This window comes from Saccopteryx leptura, chromosome 3, assembly GCF_036850995.1.
Source record: "Saccopteryx leptura isolate mSacLep1 chromosome 3, mSacLep1_pri_phased_curated, whole genome shotgun sequence".
In the NCBI taxonomy this organism is placed as follows: domain Eukaryota; kingdom Metazoa; phylum Chordata; class Mammalia; order Chiroptera; family Emballonuridae; genus Saccopteryx; species Saccopteryx leptura.
In genome coordinates, this window is record NC_089505.1 from 283,750,007 (window position 1) to 283,770,805 (window position 20,799).

The 20,799-nt window shown below is 36.6% G+C and overlaps 1 protein-coding gene across 10 annotated transcripts in view; it reads right to left on the bottom strand.

Moving 5' to 3' along the window:
• BIRC6 (baculoviral IAP repeat containing 6) overlaps positions 1 to 20,799 on the bottom strand; it is a 238,151-nt gene that overhangs the window by 186,809 nt on the left and 30,543 nt on the right. For all 10 annotated transcript variants that reach the window (XR_010750445.1, XM_066378557.1, XM_066378563.1 and 7 more), the window contains exons 2-8: positions 19,423 to 19,604; positions 16,534 to 16,671; positions 9,808 to 10,001; positions 6,997 to 7,108; positions 4,741 to 4,823; positions 339 to 561; positions 97 to 257 (exon numbers count right to left, since the gene is read on the bottom strand). Coding sequence is in view for 9 of the 10 variants with exons in the window: in XM_066378557.1 (XP_066234654.1) it covers positions 97 to 257; positions 339 to 561; positions 4,741 to 4,823; positions 6,997 to 7,108; positions 9,808 to 10,001; positions 16,534 to 16,671; positions 19,423 to 19,604 (1,093 nt within the window). In the remaining variant the exon portion in view is untranslated. The remainder of the gene's footprint in view (positions 1 to 96; positions 258 to 338; positions 562 to 4,740; positions 4,824 to 6,996; positions 7,109 to 9,807; positions 10,002 to 16,533; positions 16,672 to 19,422; positions 19,605 to 20,799) is intronic.

Consider the following 20,799-nt stretch of genomic DNA (forward strand, 5'->3'; position numbering starts at 1 on the left):
CCTTCTTATCTCTATCTCAAAAAAAAGAGAGAGAATATATAATTTAGGAAAAGAAAGTAATTAACTTCTATAAATACCACTGAATAAATCACATACCTATCTCCTTCCAATTTTGGTATATCTGAGCAACTAGAGGAGTCTTCCAGCCATGCCAAAGTTGGCCTCCTTGAATCAACTGCTGAGCTTGGTTCTCCGGATAAAATAAGCTGTTGTAAAATTGCTGGATCATATGCATTGATTTCAAACTTTAAGTGCACCTAAACAAAGGAAAAGCCTGAGTTTACAACTGATTTTTTTTTTCTCAATTACCAATCTGTTACTTCAAAATTAAAATATACCTTCATAAGTTTGGAAACATCCCATATGCAGATCTTTCCTCGTTTCGTTGCAGCAGCTAAAAAATGAGGGCAGCTCCCAGACCCAAAGCAAGATATTCTGTCAGTTCCATCCGTACAAGGAAACTGTGCAGGACTTGTTGCGAGAGTGACTGACAATGGCACATTCTGTGTGTGCTCACCTTTCACAAATGGGCAGTTTGGGGAATGTCTCTCATGTTCAGACCTTTACACAGATGAAGAAAGGAAAGGTTTAATGAACAACAAAACGATTAAGTTTGTACATTAAAGCAGAATGTCAGGATCATCTTTTCTTTCTAAAAACAAGTATTTCATATTAAAAAGACTCAAATGCCAAATCACTCAATTTTATCAAAATCATTCTAACATGTTTAACCAGAAATTTATACAAGCAGTTGTTGTTTGCTTTGGTTACAAATACAGACACAGATGAAACTGAGAAATAAATGCTATAGTAAAATTTATGCTGTAGTAGCATACTGAGAAAATTGTTTAAAGTTCTGATATTTCCTCACACTGGTTTCCTACAACTTCAAATAAATAACTACTTTGTTTCAATTTAAAATTCTCCATATATATACAGTATGGTGACAATAGTTAATATAGTATTGCATATTTAAAATTTGTAAAGAAGATGTATCTGAAATCTCACCACACATACAAAATAGTAATTACAGAGAGGTGAAGAATATGTTAATTAAAAAAAAAGAATATGTTGGCCCTGGCCGGTTGGCTCAGTGGTAGAGCATCGGCCTGGCATGCAGAAGTCCCGGGTTCAATTCCCAGCCAGGGCACACAGGAGAAGCGCCCATCTGCTTCTCCACCCCTCCCCCTCTCCTTCCTCTCTGTCTCTCTCTTCCCCTCCCGCAGCCAAGGCTCCATTGGAGCAAAGATGGCCCGGGGGCACTGAGGATGGCTCCTTGGCCTCTGCCCCAGGCACTAGAGTGGCTCTGGTCGCAACAGAGCGACACCCTGGAGGGGCAGAGCATCGCCCCCTGGTGGGCAGAGCTTCGCCCCTGGTGGGCTTGCCGGGTGGATCCCCGTCGGGCGCATGCGGGAGTCTGACTGTCTCTCCCCGTTTCCAGCTTCAGAAAAATACAAAATAAAAAAAAAATTCTATGTATTCAAGTGACACACGCCAATAAAGCTAAAGAACCACTTCAATTACAATATCTAAACTCAGTAATCTATTCTATCTCCAGGAATGTTACAAATTTAAGTAATTTTATAAGTTTACATATACATATGTACATATAAAAAATATGTAAGACTTTTATTTTAAATAAACAGAATCACTGTATGAATCACTCCACAACAGCTTTCTTGATATAATAACATCTAAAAGTTACTAATAGTGATTAATAGCTAACTATTCATTCCCTTTCATTACTGGATAATAGTTGATTAAATAGTATAGCACTTTTTTTTTTTTGATTACTCCCTGATGACAGGCATTTAAGATGCTTCCAGTTTTTCAATTCAGTGGCCATTCTTATAAGCCTCCTTATATACAAGAGCAATTGATTCCATAGAGTAAGTGAGTAGAAGTGGAATTGCTAGATACTAGGGTATGCCCATTTTTCTAAAATTTCAATCTTACTCCAAAGTAGCTCTATCAACTCTCACCAGTAAATATGAGTCCCATTTTCCCCTTCCAAGTCTTCATTCTTTTCCCACTTCTAGATTCAAGTAATGCTCAGGCACAGCCTCCCAGCCCGCCAGCCCCCATTAATTCTGTTCCCTCTTATCGATCTCCAGTATTGTCCTCGAGTCCTCAGAGATTCTACCGACTGCTTGAGTTTGAGGAATTCTGAATCCTAGGGCAAAAAGGTAGAATCCTTGATTTGCTGACCATGTTAAGAAATGACGGATTTTAAACAGGCCAAACTGAAAATCTGAATCAACTTTCCCAATAAAAAGTATTTACGAATAAAGTTACATTCTACAGTATCATAGTGTAATTTTCCAGGTATGTGTTAAATAACATTATGTATGATGGTTTCGAGAAGAAAAGAGTACCAAACAGAACCCTAACCTAAATTGGAAGCTCCTCATATTCAACTCTAAGCCTACAGACAGATGCAACTTCAATTTTTGATACAGTATTTCCCAGCGCAACCTGGATTCCATATTGTATACCCTAGGTATACTTTACCAAGTTCAGCCCACTCATATCAGCTGATTAAAGCTTAGAGATCTCGAACTAATTTTAGTACAAAATAAGTGATGTATTCTAAAACCAAATCCTGGCTCCATCATTAACTAGCCATAAGTCCCCATCAGCATACAGTGTGTCCGTAAAGTCATGGTGCACTTTTGACTGGTCACAGGAAAGAAACAAAAGACGATAGAAATGTGAAATCTGCACCAAATAAAAGCAAAACCCTCCTAGTTTCTGTAGGATGATGTGGCAGCATGTGCGCATGCACAGATGATGATGTAATACCGTGTATACAGCGGAGCAGCCCACGGCCATGCCAGTCGAGATGTGGACAGTACAGAGGAAAGTTCAGTGTGTTCTGTGGCTCGCTAAATTCGAATCCGTGACCAAAGTGCAACATGAATATCGGCGCGTTTATAACGAAGCGCCACCACATAGGAATAACATTACTCGGTGGGATAAGCAATTGAAGGAAACAGGCAGTTTGGTGGAGAAACCCCGTTCTGGTAGGCCAGAGGCTATTACGGGATAGCTACCTAAGGAACCCTAAAAATTCTGTATATGACCCCACATCGAATTGCACTGAATAGGTATGAAACTGGGAGAGTTTTCCTTTTATTTGGTGCAGATTTCACATTTCTATCATTTTTTGTTGCTCTCCTGTGACCAGTCAAAAGAGCACCATTACTTTACGGACACACTCTATTTTTTTTATTTTAAAATGAAAAAATAATTCCTATATGATTGTCTGTAAAAATTAAATTGGAGAACATACTCACTTCTCTCCAATAAAACAAAGATTTTTATATACCTACCTCATAGGGCTATTTTTAAAATTAAATTAGTAAAAAATATAGGTATACAGTTGTGAGTACACAAAAGTTTATTCTTGTATCTTTTTTACTTTTTTTTACGCGAGGTGAGGGAAGGTAGAGAGACAGACTCCCGGCTGTGCCCTGACTGGGATCCATCCGGCAACCCGTTTGTGGTCGATGCTCTAGTACCAAGCTATTTTTAGCACCTTAGGCTGACCTGCTCAGACCAACTGAGCTATCCTCAGTGCCCAGGGCCATGCTCAAATAAAGCAAGCCACTGGCTACAGGAGAGGAAGAAGACAAAAAGGGGGAGACAGAGGGGAAAGAGAAGCAGATAGTCACTTCTCCTGTGTGCCCTGACCAGGAATTGAACTTGGGACATTCACACACCAGGCTGACAATCTATCCACTGAGCAACCGGCCATTTTTCTTACATTACTTTTAATGACTGTATTATTTCCATAGGAACAATTGTAAACCTGTATTTGCCCCACCCTGTATTGGCCATTATTACTCTTTCTATTAATAGGGCCTCAGAGTAGTTATTTGTAAAAATAAGGTTTCAATATATTACCTCTAATATTTCACCAAGTACTAATTTTTTCATTCACTAGGATAAAAATCAACTAAAATTACTTCAAAATTAAAAATGTGGGCCCTGGCTGGTTGGCTCAGTGGTAGAGCGTCAGCCTGACGTACAGGAGTCCCGGGTTCGATTCCCGGCCAGGGCACACAAGAGAAGCGCCTATCTGCTTCTCCACCCCTCGCCTTCTCCTTTCTCTCTGTCTCTCTCTTCCCCTCCCACAGCCGAGGCTCCATTGGAGCAAAGTTGGCCCAGGCGCTGAGGATGACTCCATGGCCTATGCCTCAGGCGCTAGAATGGCTCTGGTTGCAACAGAGTGATGCCCCAGATGGGCAGAACATCGCCCCCTGGTGGGCATGGCAGATGGATCCCGGGCGGGCACATGCGGGAGTCTGTCTGACTGCCTCCCCGTTTCCAACTTCAGAAAAATACAAAAAAATAAAAAATTTAAAAATTAAAAATGTGAATCATAGGACCCTGACCTGTGGATCCCCCGATGGCAGCCTGCATCGACAGATCTGTATTAAACAATCAAACTGAATCATACTCTTGTCGTTTATTTTATCATAGCCTCCTGGTTTCCAGAGTCTGATTCTAATTCTTCACTTCCTACAGTTTTTAGGAAGTGAAAGACCTTAGACACATTGTATGCCAAGTGATGTGACAGAGCATAGACAGTGCTACCTCATCTTCTTGAGACAAAGGCAAAAATATTAATGGCAGAAAGGCATGAATATTATTATATCTAGATCAGAAAAGTTAAAATTTAGAAGCACGTTTATAGGTTTAACTTAGCCTGTTCTGCCAAGAAAAATCAAGACTCACCAAGGTTCATCAGTAGGTTCCCAACAAACGAGACATACACTACAAGTAAAACACATGGCTCTATCATCTCCAGATGAGGCAGGCTGCAAAGTTATAAAGAAGACAGACATGGTTAATCAATATTAAGTAGCTTTTTAATAAGAAAAAATAAAACCTCTCCTAAAACAATAAATTTAGGTAAAATTCTATGTTGAAAAAAAACACTATTAAGTTTCAACAGTACACTGAACCCCCAGTATTTGAAAAACTGTTTCATCAGAAAATGACCACTAAATCAAATATGGAAACAGACACATACACAATCTCTGATTAGTATCTTCTGATCACAGTACTAAAGTATTTGAAATATAGTCAAGTATAGAAAATAAGTAGTCTAACAGGTTTATTATTACAAACTGAATTACTCCATATAAAGACAAGAAAGGGCAAGTAAAAAGGAAACAGACTAGTAAACCTAATGGGACAAGCTACATATATGTAAAATATTGTAACAAAACTTGAACTGAAATACAGCTCTAAAAACTGGTACCTATTTTTTTTTTTTTTGGACAGAGACAAAGAATCAGAGAGAGGAACAGAAAGAGAGAAAGATGAGAAGCATCAATTCTTCCCTGCGGCACCTTAGTTGTTCATTGATTGCTTTCTCATATGTGCCTTGAGGGGGAGGGATGATTCAGCAGACTGAGTGACCCTTTGCTCAAACTGGAGAGCCTTGCTCAAACCAGATGAACCCGCGCTCAAGCCTGCGACCTCAGGGTTTTGAACCTGGATCCTCCGCATCCCAGTCTGACGCTCTATCCACTGTGCCACCGTCTGGTCAGGCCGGTATTATTATTTTTGATCACTTACTTTAATTAGCATTTACTATGTCTACAGGTATACATTTATTATATATTTTAAAAGATTAAAAATAATCAGCCCCTAATATAGACAGAAGATTCTCGAAAACCTAAGATTTGATCTCTCTGAGAAGATAGAATACAATAAATAATAATAACTCAACAGGAAAAATATTAAGTCATCTCTTCACAGAAACTATTCTAGGAAATGACACCAAATACGAAGATAAACTGTTAGGAAAAAAAGGTCCATAATTAATCCTTAATTCAAGAAAAAAATTCCAGTGATTCTAATATTAGAGTGTCTCCAAATGACTAACTGAAAATCTGAATAAAACATTCAAATATATGATATTCTGATTTAATTTTAGTTAACATAGAGAAACTTCAAGACACTAAGGAATAATCACTCTTTAGATTCTTCATGTCAGTGACTTCAATGTATTTCAAAGTTTAGTTGAATTCTAAAAGCAAGCTATATGTAAAACCTACATGTAAGTATTAGCTATCTACGATTCTTTGGCAGGGGTAAAATGGTAGTAAGTCATCTCCACTGTACTCAATTCTTTAAATTAGTAAGTATGCTTATCTAAACTCATTTTTTTATAACTTCCTTCTGTCCCATTCTCCTGTGTTTTTGTCACATTAATCCCTACAATATACACTAGCCTCTTTCCCTACATAAAACTATGACTATTTCCCTTGACTATTCCTCTTTCTGCACAATGTCTTAGTCAACAAAATATGTATTCAGATTGCATTTTAGTACCCACAATACTGCTACTATAGTTATACAGTATATGGGTAATTTATATCCAAAATAAAGTAAGAATTTCAGGAGTAATACGTTGCTTTTATTGAATTACCCTAAGCAGCTACTACTATGTCATAAATACAGAAGTTAAATAGCAAAAATAAATACATATCCAAAGAGAATACTTTTAAAAAAACATACCTGAAGAATACTGCCTATTTTCTGAAAGAAAATAGTTGTGCAGCATTAACTCAGTTACTTTTTTTTTTTTTTAATTTTTTTTTTTTATTTATTCATTTTTAGAGAGGAGAGAGAGAGGGAGAGAGAGAGAAAGAGAGAGAGAAGGGGGGAGGAGCTGGAAGCATCAACTCCCATATGTGCCTTGACCAGGCAAGCCCAGGGTTTCGAACCAGCGACCTCAGCATTTCCAGGTCGATGCTTTATCCACTGCACCACCACAGGTCAGGCCTCAGTTACTTTTTAACAATTTATTTTTCTTTTCATACACAAGACAAGACATAGAAAACAGACAGTTGATGAAAGAATTTTTTTAAAAAACAACTTACATAAAGGCATACAACACAGAAGCACAGAGCCAGGATACATAAAATAAGTTTTTGAAAAACATTTTTTAAAGAATTTTTTTTTTATAATCATTTTTACCTGATGATAAAATCCAGCTTGAGCCATGGGATCCGGCTGTGCCCATCTATAGCCTACATGAGGCCATGAAGTAAATGTCTCCCGTCTGTTAGCTTCACTATACATTAACGATCTAAAAGTAAACATAATTTATATAATCAAAATTAGGCATCAAGTGATAATGACACTCCTATTTCACACTAAAAAATTTTTGCTTAATTATCAACAGAAACTAGGAACAATATAATGACCACATTTAAACTTGTATTTTAAACTAAAAATGATCACTTTAAGGAATTTCTCTTAAACAGGGAAAGGGAAAAGAAACCTGATTGATGGCCACAAATGATAAACAATTCCAGTGGCAGATAACCTACGTTGCATAATTACGAAGGAGAGAATATCACATCTGGAAATGGAGAAGCACAGAGTAGCATGCTATCATCATGTGCCAAGTGGATAATAAGTTGGCATAATAAGTGGATAAAACCACAACCAAAGAAACAGTAGTTTTATCTCAACCACATTGAGAAAGTATTTTCTAATTTAATATGTTTTAAGTAGTAAGCAGTTTTTGTTTCCTCCAGAGAAATCAGTTTCCTGGAAAGTTGTACTCTCCACAGAATTATCAAAACAGGAAATCTTTATATGTTATCATATTAAAATATATGAGCTTACTGAGCATGAACCTGTAACAGAGTGTTATAGCATTTTTTTTTTTACAGAATCATACGAAAATTAGAAAAAGTCCAAAAGGTTTTAAGAAAAAACTGGTAGGCAAAGCACACTCTTCCTAATACAAATGTATAACTGGTAACAGGAAGGAAAAATATTTTTCTTTAAATTCTACCTTAAATTAGTACATAATTTCCTATAATATTGTTAGTGATCTTAGGTTTAACTCATGGTTGTGTTCTGGTCTGAAAAACACAATGCCTATGGTTTAAAAAAGCTTTATCCTTTACAGGCAATAGACATCTTTAAGACCTGTATCAGTCTTAGAAAACTGTCCCCAAACAGAACAACAATACCATCAAAGTGAACCTAATTCAAACCTCCAGCTGACCTAGGTGCATCAAGGTCCTCATAAGGATCCTAGATCCATTTTTTTTTAAAGATTTTATTTTATTCATTTTAGAGAAGGGGGGGTAGCAGGAAGCATCAACTCCCATATGTGCCTTGACCAGGCAAGCACAGGGCTTTGAACCAGCGACCTGGAGACCTCAGCATTCCAGGTTGACACTTTATCCATTGTGCCACCACAGGTCAGGCCTAGATTCATTTTTACTGAAACAAACACACAGTCTACATCAAAAATAATATTCTGAGACATTTTAACACCTTCAAAAATACTGAATATCCTATCCCATCAATTCATTTCCTAAAATATTTACCACAGCTTGCACTGATTTCTTTAGAAACCCTGCTACTGTTCGCAATGAAAATAGTTCTGAGGGGGGCTGTTTTATAATTTCAAGACAGACATAGCTCTCAGCCAAGAAACATTTGTTCTAAGTATAGATTCCCCCCTCTCCAGACATATTCCAAATATTTTAAGGATAATCACAGCACATGTCATCGGAAAGTTATTCGTATTAAAAATGACAGTTTCTACATTTTGCCCAAAATATAGAGATAGCAATGTTACTATGGAATACAAAAAAATCTTTGCAAATTTTAATACAACCTATAAAGTTATTTATATAATGAAATCACTTAAAAAAGGCAATTAGGTAAAGTCTGTTTACCATGAGGTAAACTAACAAATATTGCAAATATAAGAGCCGTAATTTATAAAAGTTAAAAGTTAATTCATTCAGTAATGCCTTTGCTAACATCAGCATGTACTATTATAAATGTACTTCAGAAAAAAGCACAGGAAGTTACAATTTACACCAATGAAAATGTGAAACATAAAATGCTCCATGTGAAGGCAAATTAAACTTAAGCAGAATTTTTAAATTTAATATTTCAGTATAACAGTTTTAAACTTCACTGGTTTTAATAAGAATCTGATGTGTTATTTCAAATAACACATCTTTAAGTTTTTAAAGGAATGCATTAATGGCTTTTTAATTAGTTTTACATAAAACAGAACCTCAATAAATCTCTATTTAAAAAAATGATGGTTGAGATATGATTTTTGTAATACTCTTTAAATCCAAAGCAGGGAGCATAAAATTCTTAATTCAAAACTGTGCTAATTAAATTTTTAACTTTTTTTATTATTTTAAGTAAAAAATAATATATGGCTCTTTTTTAAATTTTTTATTAATTTTAATGGAGTAACATTGATCAATCAGGGTACACAGGTTCAGAGAAAACATCTCCAGGTTATTTTGACATTTGATTATGTTGCATACCCATCATCCAAAGTCAAATTGTCTTCCGTCACCTTCTAACTTTGTGCCCCTCCCCTTCACCCACCCCTTACACTTCAATTCCCAATATATGGCTCTTACACTTGGATTCTGGCACCATTTTTTAATTTATCAAAATGTGTCTCAAAGATCACAGGACTTCAATGAGAAAAGAAATTCTTATATAGTGAATAATTATAATATTTTAAGTTGATTCAAATATTTATTAAGCAAGTAAGAAGTAAAAATTTTCAAAACATAGTTTTAAATACCTTCCAGGGACTAAAACAAATAATGTTTTGAGTAGTAGTTTACTTCGCTTCAGTATTTTGATGGAAATATCCATTGAAATTGTTTTCAAAAACATTCTAAAATTTATTTTTTAATCATCAAATTTACAGTTACTCTTGGTTAATTAAAAAACTAATGCATTCAATCTTAGAATTAAATCTCTTTATAAGTAAGGTTATACCTGTCCACAGAACGGCCTGGCCCCACTCCAAGTTCTGGACGTGCACTAGGTAAGAGGTAAGACAATCTGTCCATCACTGAGGACGCCACAGGTAAGGCAGCAACATTTTGATTTAATTTCTTGAGTTCATTCACAATGGCACTGGCAATGGACTTTAACACATGATGAGGAAGATGAAATGTAACTGTGGCCCACTGAAAGAAAATGGGGTGTATAAGCAAAGGAAAATGTACGCAACAGTTTTAACCAAAAACAGAACATATACATTCTAAAATAAGGAACTATTTATCAGTCTCAAGTCAGTTTACTCCATTAATTCATCAGTTAAAGCAGAAACTTGCAATTCTGTAAAAAATAAAATCTCAACTAAACTCTACCTGAAAAAAAGGCAATTTAGAACAAGATGATAGCACACCTTCTCACATATCCCAACCATAAGTAAGGATAACTGAAATCACCTATAATATTTAATATTTCTCCAGCACATATTCAATGTTAAACACAAACTAGGCACTCAAATATCTCCACTCGTAAGAACATAGTATTACGTACAATTTATCACGACTGAGGCAGATAAGAAATATTTTGGTTTAGCAGATTCTAATATACCATATTTATTGTTATTGTCACCACAATACAGCAAAACTAAAAAGCATGTATCTTGTAGTCACAGAAACTTAGATTCCACGTTCATATTCATCATCAGCTATGGTACCCAGGTTAAATTAATTTCAGTTTCCTGCTCATGTGAAATGGAAAATATCAAATACCTATTCATATAATATTCTCATGAGAATTCAAATAAGGATTGGTGCAATGTTTAACAGAGTAGGCATTCAATAAATAATTACTTTAAAAGTTAGACTGCATCTCCTGACCTGTGGTGGCGCAGTGGATAAAGCGTCGACCTGGAAATGCTGAGGTCGCCGGTTCAAAACCCTGGGCTTGCCTGGTCAAGGCACATATGGGAGTTGATGCTTCCAGCTCCCCCCCCCCCTTCTCTCTCTCTCTCTTTTTCTCTGTCTCTCCCTCTCCTCTCTAAAATGAATAAATAAAAAATAAATTTTAAAAAAAAGTTAGACTGCATCGTTATTCTCTTCCTTTGGGAGGTAAGAGGGAGAGAACGCAGTCTGAGTGGTAAATAAATTTTAAAAAATTAAAAAAATTTTAAAAAGTTAGACTGCATAAATGATAAGTATTATTCTCCTAGAAGTCTAAAGTAATTTCATCTTTATATCCTTCCCTGCTCACCTATGAAAGGTTTCTACTCTGTCTAGTATAATCTAAGCAGCCTACTTAAATTATTACTTAACTATATGACTGAAAAAACTTGTGTCCAGAAATATGACTTGAACTACTAAACAACAAAGAACAAAGAAGAACAAAGAGAGAATAAAAGCCTCTTTGTTTCAAGACCTACCCTGTTCACCTATCCAGAGCCCCTAGGTTGAAAGGGAAGCTGAATCCCCCTGAAAAAGAACCCTATAACAATGCCTCCACTGTACATTGCAAATCGTACTCTAAGCCTTCCTTAAAGGTACCTGTGGGCATTTACTACAGTCACTGTGCTGAGAGGATAGAAAATACTATGATCTTTCAGACTTTGTAGGACAGTAACAACGAACTGACCTAAAACATCACAGGGATCCACTAGTGAAAATAGGGACTTATATGGTTAAGTGATTTAATAGTTTTAGCTCAAAGCTATCTTAGTGAGTTCTGTGTGTCCCCAGACCTATCCTGTAGATATTTTTCCAGTTCCCAAATGCATAATTAAGAGATATAGAACAAACAATGAGAAAAATTCCTGCACTGTTAATTTTTGTCTCTGAGCCTCTCTGAGAACTATTAAAGCAAGAAAGGCCAAGTGGAAGCCCCTAGAACTTTCATTCCCTAAGGCTATTATAAGAGACCTGAAAGATATAAGGATATTCAAACTATCTCACCTCCATTCAACTTGCCTGTTTAGCTTATGCTGAAAGTAAATGGATCTTGAAGAATACGGATTGTAAACTATCAGGTGGTAGTAACTTGAACTATAGCTGCTGTTCAAGATGATGGGTTATCTTTACAGAAGAAAATCAACAAATCCCTTGATATCTGGTACACAATTATGTACATTTCTGTCAAATACTTTTTTCCCTCTATTATTTTTAAGGACCAACCAGAAGTAACTGCTTTTATCTGGCTATAACTATAAATCTTCACAGTCTTACCCTGGGCCTAATTTCATGCTCTTTACCATAATCTAGTCCAGTGGTTTTCAACCTTTTTTTTAATTGATTTTTTATATAAATAGAAAGGAATGGGGAGGGAGGGAGGGAGAGAGGGAGAGAGAGAGAGAGAGAGAGATAGGAACATAACTCGTTCCTGTATGTGCCCTGACCGGGGATCGAACCAGCAACCTTTATGCTTCAGAATAATGCTCTAACCAACTAAGCTATCCCATCAGGGCATCAACCTTCTTACATTTGGGGACTGATGACCTAGCTGGACGAAAAGGAAACACATAACAAATAAAATTTTACCTTACTGAGCCTAATAGTGCAACATGGTACAAGCTATTGCTCGATATTTGAAGTCCACATGTACCATGCATTGAATACTACATAAATCTGTCTGAATACTTTTTGTCTTTTGTGCATGATTTGTGAATGCTCTACATGGGGCAAAAGGTTGTTTGAACAAGGCTACAAGTTACAAAGATATCTAAGACAACCTCAATAGTATTTTCATGCAATATACAGGCTGATAAGTGGCAATCACCCTGAGCATAAGCTAAAATCACTGGGTCTATAATCTTCACATACTATCAGGGTGCTTAACTCTTTTGCAAACCGGCATGAAATTTCTGGCACTCCAGCACTGGTTGAAAAACACTGATCTAGTCTGTAGAAACTGTGATCAAACTAACATCCTGCAGATCACCACATTGGTCTACTACATTGATAACATCACACTAATTGGTCCAGATGAAGAGGAGGTAGAAAGGAATTTAAATGTCTTAGTAATTAACATGCAAGCTAAGGAGAATCAATAATCCCCAGAAAACCTCAGGGTCCTGCAACATCTGAAATTTCTGCAGGTCTAATGGCCCGGGCTTGTCAAGATATTTCCTCCAAGTTGCAAGAAAGTTGATACAACTTATAATAGCAAATACTAAAAATGAGGCACAATGCTTCATGGGTCTAACTGAATTTTTGATCCAATATTCATCATATTTGAGTGTGTTGCTCTAACTTAATTATCAAATAATATTACATAAGGTACAGAACAAGAAGCTCTGCACCAGACCCAGCATGAACTGCAAGAGCTCTACCGCTTATAGCTTTTGAATATATCCAGTAACAATACAGGGGTCTGTGGCAAGTAAAGCTGCTATAAGGAGTCCCCGGCAATCTGAATTGGAACGATCACAAGGCAGAATAGTAGACTAAAGCATGTCTCTCCTGTAAATACTTGCTCTACTCTCAAGAAACAGCTCTTGGCTTCTTAGCAGTCCCTAATAAAAATTAAGACCTATTCATCAGACAAATGTGTGAGCAATCAGTGCTATCCATCATGAAGTAGGTATTCTCTGACACATTAACCACAGCATTGGGCACAAGGGGTTTATAAGACATTACTCTTGAGAAAGCCAAAGGCAAGTTTAGGACAAGCTGAATAAGCAAGCAACTCAGATTTCTACAATACCTACTCTTATCTATCATAGTGCCACCATTTCATTCTACACTAAATTCCTTATGATAAGATAACTGAGGAAGAAAACCCCTGGCTCGGATTTACAGATGGTTCTTCATGTTACGCTGGTACCACCCCAAAAAAGTGGGGTACAAAGTGGACGGCAGCAACACCACAGCCCCAATCAGGAGAGTGATGAAGGTAAGTCTTCTCAGTGGGCAGAACTTCAATCAGTACAAGTGGATGTTCACTTTCTCTACATTGAGAGTTAGTCAAAAATAATGATCCTCACCTGACCAGGCGGTGGCGCAGTGCATAGAGCGTCGGACTGGGATGCCGAGGACCCAGGTTCGAGACCCCGAGGTCGCCAGCTTGAGCACGGGCTCATCTGGTTTGAGCAAAAGCTCACTGGCTTGGACCCAAGGTCGCTGGCTCGAGCAAGGGATTACTCGGTCTGCTGAAGGCCCACGGTCAAGGCATATATGAGAAAGCAATTAATGAACAACTAAGGTGTCGCAATGAAAAACTAATGATTGATGCTTCTCATCTCTCTCCGTACCTGTCTGTCTGTACCTATCTATCCCTCTCTCTCTGTGTAAAAAAAAAAAAAAAAAAATTTTATTTATAGTTAATTTAGTCTTTAGGTAGCAGATTCTGTTACCTGAAAGAGTTGAGACTAAATTTTAGGAGTAGTTAATATTACCTAGGGAAGGATAATATAAATATATCTTTTGGAAGTTCATTTCTCTCCTTTCTGGGGATAGGGAGGGAGATTAATTTGTAAAAAGGAACAGTGCCTCTTGTTAAGTAAAAGCATAATATTTTTGTTGTATGAAAGTTCAGATACCCATAGATAGTGTGTATGTGGATGCTTAGTAAGCGAGGGGTGGGCTATGCCCATTACTAAACTACTGTCTCTAAGCTCCAAACCTACCCTTTACTTCTCTTCTCTGTCACGTTGGGGCTGGGACTCTACAAACTATATTCCCTCTTTGCCAACCAGTTTCCTGGCTGTTGGGCTCTGGCAAAAGGAACACAGGGTGGAAACTGCGAAACATACTAAGGGGAGAAAAACTTGCTCCTTGCTATCACTTGTCATTGTTGTTAGTGTTGTTTCAACAAAACACCTGGTGGCAGCAGTTGATTCTTGTGGCAGTTTCCTGTCTTGTTTCCTTAGCGTTCCCAGAACCCATCTCCTAGAGTTCCCTCAGAGGTACTAACATCAGCCAAGTAGCAGCTCTTTTCAGTTATGAGTTTCAGTTCCACATGCTCCAAGCTCCACAGGTACCAGCTGGGCAGCACCTCCTGTTCAGAAATCTGAGACCCAGAGCCACAAGGCCCTTTCCCTAAGTTTGTAGGGTCTGACGAACCTAACCTCATCTGGGTGAGCGCTGCTTCCTGTAGCTACTATCGGTGTCACCCTAGTGTTTCTTTTTCACTTTTCTAGTTCTCAAACATGTTAAATCAATTCCTTATAATAAATTCTCTGTTGAAATGCAGAGTATGGTTTGTGTTACTAAATAAAATGTTCTATCAATGGGATATGGGTAAATAAAATCATCAAAAATTTACAGAATAAAATTCAGTATAAATATCAGAAAAAACACAGACACTCTATGAGAATTTATATGTAAAGATGTTAAAAATACATCCTACTTGAAAAAAAAAACAAGGACAAGCTATATGCTATAGTTGGAATATCTGTGTTGCCCCTGATTCTCCAAATTCATCTGTTGAGATTTTAACCCCCAAAGATGATGGTATTAATAGGTAGGGTCTTTTGGAGACACTTAAATCATGAGGTAAATAACTTCATGAATGAAATTAGTGTCTTTACAAAAAAATGCTCCAGAAATATCCTTTGCCCTTTCTGCCCTGTGAGCACACAGTGAGAGGTACCAGCTATGAACCAGGAAGGACTTCACCAGAAGGCAACCGCACTGACTTCTTCATCTTGGATGTCCCTGCCTCCAACTGTGAGCAATAATTTTCTGTTGTTTATAAGCTACCCAATCAGTGGTATTCTGTTATTGTAGCCCATACAGATTAAGACACTATACCACAGTATTTTAGCATAACTGCAACTGTACTTGAGGGAAAAAATTTATAAAAGCACAAGTTATTTTTAGATAAATGGATTTTATCGTCTACGTTATATCCTTCAATATAGAAACTTTGTATGTACTACAATTTTTTTTTTTTTCAGAGAGAGAGAGAGATAGACAGGGACAGACAGACAGGAACGGAGAGAGATGAGAAGCATCAATCATTAGTTTTTCATTGCGCGTTGCAACACCTTAGTTGTTCATTGATTGTTTTCTCATATGTGCCTTGACCGCGGGCCTTCAGCAGACCGAGTAACCCCTTGCTCGAGCCAGCAACCTTGGGTTCAAGCTGGTGGGCTTTTTGCTCAAACCAGATGAGCCCGCACTCAGTCTGGCGACCTCGGGGTCTCAAACCTGGGTCCTCTGCATCCCAGTCCAATGCTCTATCCACTGCACCACCGCCTGGTCAGGCTGTTCTACAATTTTAACTTAGAAAAGATATTAAAAGAAAAATGCAGAAGAAATTAATGATATATCCAAGAATTCAATTCAAAGCACTATCTACCACAGACATTCTACTCACGCAAAAAAAAAACTTTTTTAATCTCAAAGAAGCCCCAAATGGTCCCATTTACTAAGATACATTTCATCTCTCATGGAAGTACATAACCTGAGAAAGGCAGAACTTTCACATCAGCATCTCAACCAACACGGGTCACCCAGCACAGCAGCTTTAGGAACAACGTAAGCAAAATAGTTCACACAAACTGAAGACAAACTTCAGTAAAAACAGTTTCAACTTTGAGATGACCTATAAGCACATGTTTTAAAAGAGTGAAAAAATCTAGAATTGAAATATTTCCAAAATAGTGGGAGCAGAGGGAGCACAGAACAGTGAAAGTATAAAAAACAAAAGAAAGCCAAAAGAAAAGAAAAGTGAAAGTATGAAGGCCTTTTTTCCTATTACAGAAAACAAGGTAATTTTTAAAATTTTTCTTACCTTAGCAACTTTGTGGTTGGCTGCAGTCTCATGAGATGTATTTTTTAAACCATCTTTAAGCTGTGTGATGAACAAATCATAACCCTCCGTACTAGAAATATCTATCTTTTCTAAACATGCTGACAAGAGCTGTTGTGCCTAAATGAAAAAAGATGACCACAGAAAATTAAACAACAGAAAATGTTAAGTTCATATCCTCATTCAAATATTTCACTTGTAATAATTCTGACAGGTTGCCTACTTTTACTTTTTTTAACAAACTTAATCAAATAATGATTTGAAGGGCTACTACCAAATTAAATGACAAAAGGCAGTGAATTCAGTGTGTTACAACACAATAAAGTTTCAATACACAGAAGGTATTATACACCAAAGTAAGATTTTAAAAAGCTTGATAAGCTGAAACTATGAACAAAAATGCCAGAGGTAAAATTTTAAAGACATAAATGTATGGTCCTTCAATGAACTTTACTGAAACTATATAAAACCGTAAGAGAAGACATTTACTAAGTCAGCAGGTAATATTTTAAAAAGCTCTTTGCATTGCTATCCATACATTTAATATAAACTACCTTAGTAGAAATATATGATTGATATATAAAAAGAATATACTGCTGATCTAACCAAACGCAGGACCCCATATTTTAGGCAAGAGTGACAAATTAATGTGGTGCAGTAAATGATGCCTGGGATGCTGGATAGTCTACAAACATTATTAAGTAGGCAACAGAGTTGTAATTATTTATGTAAAATAAGAGAAATCCAGCAACAAATGTTAAAAGCCAGTAAGGTTAGAAAGGTGGTAGAAATCAGCTAAATACCTAGCATTTCAGTCAGTGTAATAGAAAAAATACTGAGTTGGGGGAGGAGCTATTTCGTACAAATTTTCAAATATTTTATTGTGATTCTGTAGTTTTTTTAATTTTTACTTATTTTTTTCTGTAGTTTTTTTTAAAGTTGAACAGTATAATACCATCTTTCTGTGTAAATGTAAGTCCTTAATAAATGTATCACCTTTATTAAAATATCACCTGACCTAAATTTCTTAATTTAGGAAAAAACATTCAAAACAAGTAGAGCTAATTCTCTGTTCAAAGATTTTAGATGTGACTCCAGATCCAGAGAGTCTAAAGACAAAAATATTGCTACTGTTTTCAGAACTCTAACTTCCAACCACATGATTTCAATATTAACATAAAAATAATAGAAGACTGCGATATGACACTAAGAGTGAAGTCTACGTGGAGATATGTTGATATCTTTTTTAAAATGCCTTCTAGAGAGAATAAAATACCTCAAATGCACATTCACACTTTTCATGCTGTAAAAATAGAAAGTATTTTGTACTTATTTTATCAATTAACCAAACCAATCTCGATATGCAAAACAATAATCAACAACTTGGTATGAAGAAAAGAAATACCTCACTTTTTCAGGGAGCACAGCATTTTAATCTTTTATAGTATATTTAAGAATTTTTGAAACATATTTTCAAGTTACATGATATGAACATCAATGCACACAAAAAAATTTAAGTTGAATATACTTACAAATTAAGTAATGAATATGTAAACATACAGAAATGCATGAAGCTGAATTTTAAACTGGTATTGTTAAATGATATGACACAGCAAAGATTACTGGTTTTCCTTTAAAATGTACGTATTACTCCCCATTTTGGTTTTTTGTTGTTGATTGATTTAGAGAGAGAAGAAAAAAGAGAGAGAGACAGAGGCAAGAACATCAATCTATTCTTATATGTGCCCTGACTAGAGATCGAACCAATAACCTTGTGCTTCAGGACAACCCTCTAAACAACCAAGCTATCCAAACAAGGCTCCTCCCTTTTTTAATACTTGAAAAAAGTAAACAAACTACAGCCTGACCCATGGTGGCAAGTGGATAGAGTGTCAACATGGGATGCTGAGGTCCCAGGTTTGAAACCCTTAAGACACCAGCTTGAGTGTGGGCTCATCCTGCTCAAGCACAAACTTACTAGTTTGAGAGTGAGGTCACCTGCTTGATCACAGGATCAACAGGAGCCCAAGGTCATTGGCTTGAGTCCAAACATTGCTGGTTTGAAGCCCAAGGTTGCTGGCTTCAACAAGGGGTCACTGGCTTGGCTGGATTCCCCCCTACCATCCCATCAAGGCACATATGAAAAGCAATCAATAAACAACTAAAGTGCTGCAACTATAAGTTGACACTTCTTATCTCTCTCCCTTCTTCTGTCCACCACTCCCTCCCTCCTTCCTCCCTCCCTCCCTAATAAAATAAAATTAAATAAATAAACAAACCACATCTTTCCCAATCTTCTCAGTCTGATATGGTCATGTAACCAAATTATCTCCAACAGGGTAAATACGAAAAGGGGCATTTGTAAGAGAGTTTGTGAAAGAGAACAAGAAATGAAGAAAAAGAGACTACAAGGGAGGAGGGAGGAAGGAAAGAGGGAAGGTGGGAGGGTCATGCCGCACTGTGTGCTCTTCCCCTGGCCTTTGCCCTCTCTCCCTTTCCCGGACTGGGAAATGACACTTGCAGCAGCTGCTTTGGACTCACAAAACAGAAGCTAAATATTGAAGTAAGCAATGCTACCCCTATACTTAGCCCTGCACTGTTACTGGAAAGAAACTATACTGTTTAAGCCATTGTATTTTGGGGTCTCTGTTACAGTGGTTTAACCGGAACAGTTCACCCTTAAATACCACTTCAACAAGTATCAGGTAATTACTCACAAAAAAGACAAGCATTTAAATAAAGTTGTGATCAATAAGTTAATTCTTTTTTTTATAGGGCTATTTAAAAGGATAACCTAATTTCACTTAACAACTAACAGATCTAAGATTACAATAAGTAGAAAAAAGTAGATTGATACTTATTTCAACTTACCTCTGTAACAGGTAATTCAAGCTGAACCACATCATCCTGCTTTGAAACTGGAGTCTGCAGAGCAGTGTCTAACAACAAGATTCCATTAAGGTCCTTCCTACACCCTACTGCATAGTCATCCACAAATATAACTTTGTCCACGGCAGAAATATACTGACATTTCACCTGTCCACCTGGTTTAGCTGTTAAAAGAACAAAAATTCAACACTTAAGATTTTAAGACCAATAGTCTATCAAAGATAAATGTTTAAATAGCAACTAACTACAATATATAATACTGGACTGGGGGAAAAAATTGCTCTAAACAACATTAAAACAACTGATTAACCTGACCAGTGGTGGTACAGTAGACAGTGTTGACCTGGGACACTGAGGTCCCAGGTTGAAACTCATAGGTCGCTAGCTTGAGCATGGGCTCATCCGGCTTCAGTGCAAGCTCACCAGCTTGAGTGCAGGGTCACCAGCCTGAGCTTGGGATCATCAACATAATCCCATGGTCACTGGCTCGAAGCCCAAGGTCAGTGGCTTGGCTGGAGCCCTCCAATGAAGGCATGTATGAGAAGTAATCAACGAACAACTAAAGTGCTGCAACTACAAGTTGATGCTTCTCATCTCTCTCTCCCTTCCTGTCTGTCTATCTAGAAAAAAAAACTGATTATATTGGAATATAAGTATCAATGTGAAATTATCAACTTGACAACTACATTGCTGTTATAAAAGATAATATCACTGTTCTTAGAAATAAACAGAAATAGCACGGGGTAGAGAGATAAGATATATGCAACTTACTCTCAATAGAACAAAAGTAGTATGTATGTATATGAGGGAATTATAAGCAAACTTGATAAAGTATTTAAAGTTAGTAGAAATGAGTAAAGAAAGTTCTTTCTACTTTACTAACTCAAAATTAAATTGTTTGAAACAAAGTTTTTAAATATTCAACATTTTTAGTCACTTTCTGCAAAACTCAATAAGCATAAAGTCTGCATGGACAGTTTCTAGGTAACTATCTCAAAAGTTCTTAAGAGCTTTTATAACTGAGATAAAATTATGCAAAATGTTTATAATCTAAATTAAGAGAACTATAGTAATAAAGCCTCTAGTTCGACTACCACCGAAAAAACAGGCAGCTAACACTGAAGATGGATATTCCCTAAGTTTCTACCGAGTCAATATTGGAGTAAAAAGAAAAAGTGAATATACTTAATCATAAAATTTCTCAGTATTAGTTAAAGTATGATAGAATTTAAAAGTCTTATAAAAGACAAGAGCTTTAAATATAATATTTTTTAAAATGTTCAGAAGATAACATCAGATTCTCCAATTATATGTACTTATAAGAGGTGTACAAGGAGATTAATATTAAGCATTTCTGCC